Source organism: Medicago sativa, chromosome 1 (assembly GCF_051527215.1).
Source record: "Medicago sativa cultivar Bolivia chromosome 1, Bolivia_mono, whole genome shotgun sequence".
In the NCBI taxonomy this organism is placed as follows: Eukaryota; Viridiplantae; Streptophyta; class Magnoliopsida; order Fabales; family Fabaceae; genus Medicago; species Medicago sativa.
The window spans coordinates 91,097,191-91,104,281 of NC_140749.1; the positions used below are offsets into that span (position 1 = coordinate 91,097,191).

The 7,091-nt window shown below is 35.9% G+C and overlaps 1 protein-coding gene across 1 annotated transcript; it reads left to right on the plus strand.

Annotated features, from left to right (window-relative positions):
• The first annotated feature begins 529 nt into the window (after positions 1-529).
• On the plus strand, positions 530-5,927 carry RPL15 (ribosomal protein L15). Its single transcript, XM_085740601.1, has 4 exons — positions 530-688; positions 760-1,099; positions 2,053-2,204; positions 5,494-5,927. The coding sequence occupies exons 1-4, from the start codon at positions 626-628 to the stop codon at positions 5,710-5,712; spliced, it is 774 nt and encodes a 257-aa protein (XP_085596727.1). The 5' UTR covers positions 530-625; the 3' UTR covers positions 5,713-5,927.
• Positions 5,928-7,091: the final 1,164 nt, after the last annotated feature.

The window sequence follows — 7,091 nt, forward strand, 5'->3', positions numbered from 1 at the left end:
ATTAAGTTGCGTCAGATTAGACATTTTCATCAATTTAGTTAGCCAAAGTCACTTATGACATATGACGTTGGTGTGAAGACTCAAACACAATATGACTCAACACTTTTTTTAAATAATTCTCTACTCTTTTTTAGGGAAAATAATTCTTTACTTGTAGAGAATTATTTTCCCTAAAAAAGAGTAGAGAATTATTCTCTACTTGTATAATATAATAAAGACACTCTATAAAAAAAATTATAATAAAGTAATTTTTTCTTCTTCTTCTTTTTTCTTTTAAGAAAAAATAGAATAAAGTGTTGTAATCTTATCTAGACCGTACCCAAGAGCGCTTAGATGAGATGAAACTGGTCTCTTCTAACTTAACCAAGGTCCTGGGTTCGAATCCAGCCTTGGGCATGCAGCAACGTTAAAACTCTTAGAGAGAGTCTGCCACCCATTTGGGTCCCACAATACTCGAGGGATTAGTATCCGCAGTCGCGCGCGGAGGATACCCAGTTTATAACAAAAAAAAAATCTTATCTAGACCGTGATTTGATTGTTTAGGGGGAGAGGGGGTTTATCGTATCGTATCAACAATATTATCCGTTTGTTCCATTTTGACAGAGTGAAGAGCGGATAGATAGACATGAGTGCTGCTGCTTCTCTTATTCCTGTTTCCTGGTTACCCTCTCTCGCTTCTCCATTCAAGGTATTTCTATTTCCATTTCATTTCATTTTCTCATACAATTCACAATTTCACCATTGATTTTATATTTGTAGGGAAATGTGAAAACCTTGGTAGCAAAACCATATCTATGTCCATGTCTTAAAATTCAGCGAATGAAACCTCGTGTTTTTGTTGTTAATAAGGCTGCTTCTGCTTCGGTGAAACCAGCAGGTGAAAATGTTCGGTTTCGGTTGGACAATTTGGGTCCACAACCAGGTTCAAGAAAGAGAGCAAAGAGAAAGGGAAGAGGTATTGCCGCAGGACAAGGAGCGAGTTGTGGTTTTGGAATGAGAGGTCAAAAATCTCGATCTGGACCTGGTATCATGAGAGGTTTTGAAGGTGGTCAGATGCCACTTTATCGACGATTGCCCAAACTTAGAGGAATTGCAGGAGGTATCTCTTCTTACACAACACTTGGGAATTTACCTATTGTTTTATTGTTGAAATTTGTTGTTTACGAATTTTGAAAATAATGTTTTCAACTATGGTGGTTATGATTGATTGACATTGTAATTCAATGATGGTATATACGAATTAAATTCTTACATAATACGAAGTGATGTTCAAACTTGTGTATTATACATTTTGTTAATAAGTTAATTTTTAGTCTATATACTACCAAATGGGAGCTTTTGCGCAATTGTTAGAGATGCAATTTGAGTTGAAAGTCAGATATTCATGAAATTTGCAGTATCTTAGAAATACAAGATTGAATATAATTTGCCCGCTAATAGGTTGCCCTTTTTTTACGATGTTTTGTTAAATTGTCCGTAGCATCATAATGCTTCACATGGAGTTTAAATGGATTTTGTTGAATTATATTAGGATAATTTAGGATCCTACTGTTAGGGAGTGATCAAGAAAGATGCTACTTGTAGCATCATTAGTAGGAAAAAACAATGGTTAGATGAGAATTGTTGCGTGCCTACATCACATTTGAAAGTCATGAAGTATGCCTATTACAGGAGCCGGATATGCTGTTGTATATATCCCTAATATGTAGATTTTCAAAGAAATTATAGTAGATTCCCTTTATTGACATCTTGAAATGGTGATTATTGTCTGAAGAGAATCATGGCATTATGGATTATACCAAGCTTCCAATACCTAAATTTCTCTTCCTCAGTTCTTATTATGCTTGACATCTTTACTTATTCTATATTTTTTCCCCTTATTCTTCCATATCCTTCCATGATTTCATTTCAAAAGCAATTATTTTATGAAAGGTTTTTCTTTCATTCTTTGTCGTAGGATCTCTCTTAATTTATTTAGTATATGCATAAATCTCGCTTGGAATCATGTTTTAATGTTCCTTTTCTTTTATTTTTATAAAAAAACATAATAAGGTATGCATGCTGGATTGCCGAAATATGTCCACATCAATCTGGTAGACATAGAAGATGCTGGATTTCAAGAAGGGGAAGAGGTGTCTCTGGAGACACTGACGGAGAAACGTGTGATTAACCCATCAGGAAGGGAACGGAAACTTCTATTGAAGGTACACATTACTTGTTGGTTTATGGCTATCTAAGTTTTTTCCCTTAGTTGTTGTCTTACATGTTCATTTCTGTGATTGTTTTCATGATGTCTAGAGGTATTACGATGTTTCACTTTTAAAAACAAATGAGGATGGTTAATTTTCCTAGTACCCCATATATCAAGAAAGACTTCTGATATGAGGTCCCTTGTCTATCGTGAATAAAGTTACTTTCTTTAAAATTTTCATATTATGCCTTTAATCGGAGAATTTTGGTTGTGCTTAGACATATGTTGTTTGTTTATGATATGTATGTAAGTTCAAACGCAATATTTTGGTGGCTGTGTTTGTGTTTTGAATTTGAAACTGTAAAAGTTGGAATATAAGAGGTCCGTTGGTTGAAAGAGTTAAAGTTAGTTAATGGATGTTGGGATATTAGAGATGTTGAAACCGTGTTTCTCAACCGCATAATCGAGTCCGTTTTGTAAGGCTCAAAGAAATAATTACAATATAAATACAATCGATTTTATTCTTATTTATGCCTATAGTTAATCTAAAATAATCACAAAGATCCTAAACATATTTTCAACAAGAGAAATAAGGCATGTTGTCTATAAATAAGAAGAGGGCTTAGGTTTGAGAGGGAGAGATATCTTGTCATTTTAGTATAGTCGGGGGTCCTTGGTATAGGGAGTAGAGAAGATTGCAGACCTTTGAAGTTCTGTAGTTTTCCATACAAGGAAATTTTCCCTAAATGTACATTTAATTAAAATATCAATTTCTGTCTATTGGTATCAAGGCTCCATCAAGGAGTTGGGAGTATATCATTGAAGATTATGTGGCGTGAATAAGAATAAAGGCACACATGGATGTCATGGATGGTGAGGAAGTAATTTCAGTTGGGGAAGATGCATCTGTGTTGGATCAACAAGTTTGAGAGGTATTTTCATATGAAATAGGTGTTGGGAGGAGAAAGATTATAAGTCATCTGTGTAGCCATGGAAGGACAAGCTTTGTTTTTGTTTCAATGCTCCAAAACCCGACTTGGGTGATGTGTCATAATGTTATTAGGTGTTTCCAGCCATCCATGATTCGTAACCCATTTGGTATTTTGTTGGGTATGAAGCAAGAGGGCTTGTGCATGAATGCAAGGATCAATTTGACATACAGGTCAGGTTGTTGCATCTGCTACCAGATAGAATATTTAAAAGGGTTTTTCTTGAAAGGACGGCAAGATTGAAGCTACCCTTGGACGGGTCACTATTGGAGGAGATGAATTTGGAAGAAACTATAAATGAGTGAAGAAAAGAGTCGGTCGGTTTGGAAATGAGCAAAGAGAGAATTCAAGAATATAAAATGGAGAAGTAAGAAGAAAGGTGAAAGAAATGGAGTGAAATGACTATGGCATGGAAGTGGAAGTTGATCGGCCTAGGGCAGAGGAGAATAAAAAAGATTACCGAACAGGGGACAGTAGGATTGCAAGGTCAACCACCTGGTAACCTAACAGAAGTGGAATGAAAAGGAAAAGATGTCTTTATGGGTGGAACCAATGAAGAACAAAGCTGGAAGAAACATGTGTCACATCATTGTTGAATGCGGAGGCCACCAAAAGTGTGCTCTTGTACAAAGGATGGTAGACCATTACAAATTGTGAAACTCTGACCTACATGCATGAAGACCTAATGTCCACCATCGAACAACGAATCTCGTATAGTAGCCAAGGTGATATCAAAGGCAAAGATGAAGCCAAATATGTTTAGAATCTGACAACTTCAACCTTTGGGTGGCATTGAGCTTGAAGATGAAGTTGTGGGGAAACATCGTTCAAATTCTGACCTATGCTGTTGCTAAACATGAAGATGGATTGTTGGATTGTATTTCAAAGAGGCTGACCGCATAGGCTCATGCATTGATGAGAGGCAGATTAATGGACAAGACTTCCTTTATAAGAAGAGGTAGATACTGAACATTGCCAAGTATTATTCATGTAGAGCAACACAAAGTTTGAGAGGCGGGATGCAGGCGTCAAAGAGTTCTTTGGCATGACTGGGAGTCAAACTGTCAAAGGGACGAACTACTACATCAAGCTAAAAGGGACTCAGCTTTTCAACAAATTGATACCTTATTCTAGCTGCAGCAAGACTGTTTTGGTTTATTAATCTTTTTCACTTTAAGGATAAGGTGAAACTTGAGAGGAGAGTATTGATACACCTGTTAGTTGAAGGAGTTTGAGTTAAGCTTGTAGTTTGTGGGAGCTAGGATTATTAGAGAAATAATGTGTGCTGTCTATATATAAGAAGAGGCTGAAGGAGAGATATCTTGTATTTTTAATAGAGCTGGGCCCTGATGAGTCTTCAGTTGGCCCTCTTCCAACCAACTTAGAAATAGAATTGCTCTTTGAGCCTCCTGTATGGTTCAGTTTCGGCAAAAAACCTTACCGGAAGATGGCTTCCTATAAGCCTTGTGAAGGAAAATAACATGCTCGGCAACGGCAGTGCGGTCACTATTTCGAAATAGACAGCAAACATGCATAAACTTCTAGGGTTAGCCTTGACGACGGCCAACCCTAAAAACCTGGATCCAGAACCTGCTCTGGTAACAGCGTATTTAGAGTATACTCTAATATCATTTAGAATTTTGGCCTAACTGAACCGACAAGACCAGTTTGTAAGGTAAAGAATGCCCAAGCTCTATTTGGGAAGCCTTCGTTTGTCCTCACTCCAAATATTCAGTCCTGAGTGTGTGAGGGGAGGTGTTGAGATTTTACACTAACTAGAGAGTGAGTGTTAAAAGATAAGAAATTAATCATATGAGATGCTTCAAGATACTGTAACATACACAATATTACAACTTTACCAATACTTTTCATATCTACGAATACTAGTAATTCATTTCTAAAGTGATATTTAGCGGTTGAAAGAAACTGTAGCATGTTCTGGAAAATTACTGCACTACTTCTAGCATCATGAATTTTGTTGGTTCAGTTTTATCGTATTCGTTATCTGTAAACATATAATACGCTACCAAGTGGGAAAAGGCATGGTGGTGGTTGTTGCTACAATTGCCATTATTTGAAAGAGCTCTTCTGGTTTCCTCATAAACTCAGGAAAATATTTGCAAAAAACATAGTTTCAATTTCAAACAACTTATACAGGCTAGCATTTAGCAAGTTGTATACTTCTAATTAGTCATGCATTGGGCACTGAACACAAAGTTCCACGCTTTTCGTCACAATGGATCAAGTACACATACACAATATATTTTTAAAAAGGAAATATAAAAATAATAGTTTGTTGTGCTCTGGTTTCAGGTTTTGGGTGAAGGAGAACTAAGCAAGAAGTTGACAATAAAAGCTGGTGCCTTTTCCACATCAGCGAAGGAGAAACTTGAGTCTGCTGGTTGTTCCATCACTGTGATTCCTGGCCGTAAGAAATGGGTTAAGCCATCAGTTGCCAAAAATCTTGCACGTGCCGACGAATACTTCGCCAAGAAGCGAGAAGCAGCTGCTTCTGAACCAGATTCTGTTTAAATATGCAACACTTGTATGTCATCATCATCAATCATCATCAACAAATTGGTTTCTTCTTTAGGAATGCTTCGTTCAGTTTTTATGTTAATTGATACATAAACTCCTTTTTGTATTGAAGTTTTCTCTGGTTCTGATTTTACTTAAAAGTTTAATGTTGTATATCATATTACATTTTGTTTAGCCATTAAAATATCTTGAAAAGAAAAAAAAAAAAATGAGCGCATGTTTGCTTGTCGATTTGTGCTGGAAACCTTTGGTAGGAGTGTGTTTAATTTTATAATAAGGTGACTCCTTGTGTCTTTATCAAAAAAGGTGTAATTTGGTTAAGATGTTATGTAGTTTCTTGTACAAGGTGGATACCGAAAGTTCTTGGTTCGGTGCCTTATTTCACTGTTCAATGATGCTGATGCAAATTCATTTCCAAATTTTGGACCCTTGCGAGCTAGCCGACTATGGCATGATACGTGTTCCCAGTTGCAATGTGATGATAGCTGTAAATTCCTTCCAAATATATATCTACTTTTTTCCACATTCTTTTTTTCTTTTTCTTGTATTCTTTGAATAAAAATCTAGCAAACTCATAAAACATGGTGCTTAACAGCTGTTTTCTTAAAAATATTTTCTTTCCTTTTCATTTTGTTGTCGTTTTTTACATCTTTTGGTTGACTTTGTTGCTTGACCAAATTACGCAATCATCTCAAAGTGGAAGACCTATGACTTTTCACATTTGGAATGTGTATGAAAAAAAAAAAAAAAAAGGTCAACAAAATGAATCGATTTGATTTGAGATGTCATAGTCATGCTTTAATATATTGGGTCTTAAAGCATGTGCAAGTAAACTAGTATTATTATTCCCTCTAAGACACGCACTTGATTTTTGTAACTAACTTGCATATGACTCCATGATGATTTTGTAAACCTAACCACAAACAGGCATGGATTCAACGTTTGTAATGTTTCCTCATTAGCGTTGATTTTGGATCTATTCTATCGTTTTAGAGCTATCATACCCCCAAGCTATAAGGTGATATAGCTGTTGTATTAATACCAAGTTTGGTTGCGGGACCAAAGTGTGTCAATCCTTTCAACTAAAATCGTCCTTTTCACCGAATTGAAGCCTAACTTCAACACCCTCAGCTACTTTTGCAGTTTTAATGAAGGTGTTGATTAAATATGGATCACATGCGCTCACACAATCACAAATCTCAACTGTCCGATTTTCATGGAACGATACATATTTCAACTTTGTAATTTAAATATGTTTTACGTAGTTGAAATACAAGTTGTCCAATCCAACCTTATTCAGACAGTTAAGATTGTTTGACTCTATATTGAATGTAAGGGCATGTTTGTGACAAAAATTGATTTTGTAAACTTGG

Bases quoted from the DNA above. Each gene is read 5' to 3' on its own strand.
- RPL15 (XM_085740601.1), top strand. From the start codon at position 626: ATGAGTGCTGCTGCTTCTCTTATTCCTGTTTCCTGGTTACCCTCTCTC. The intron at 689-759 runs GTATTTCTATTT...TTATATTTGTAG, and splicing joins CTCTCGCTTCTCCATTCAAG to GGAAATGTGAAAACCTTGGT. The intron at 1,100-2,052 runs GTATCTCTTCTT...AAACATAATAAG, and splicing joins ACTTAGAGGAATTGCAGGAG to GTATGCATGCTGGATTGCCG.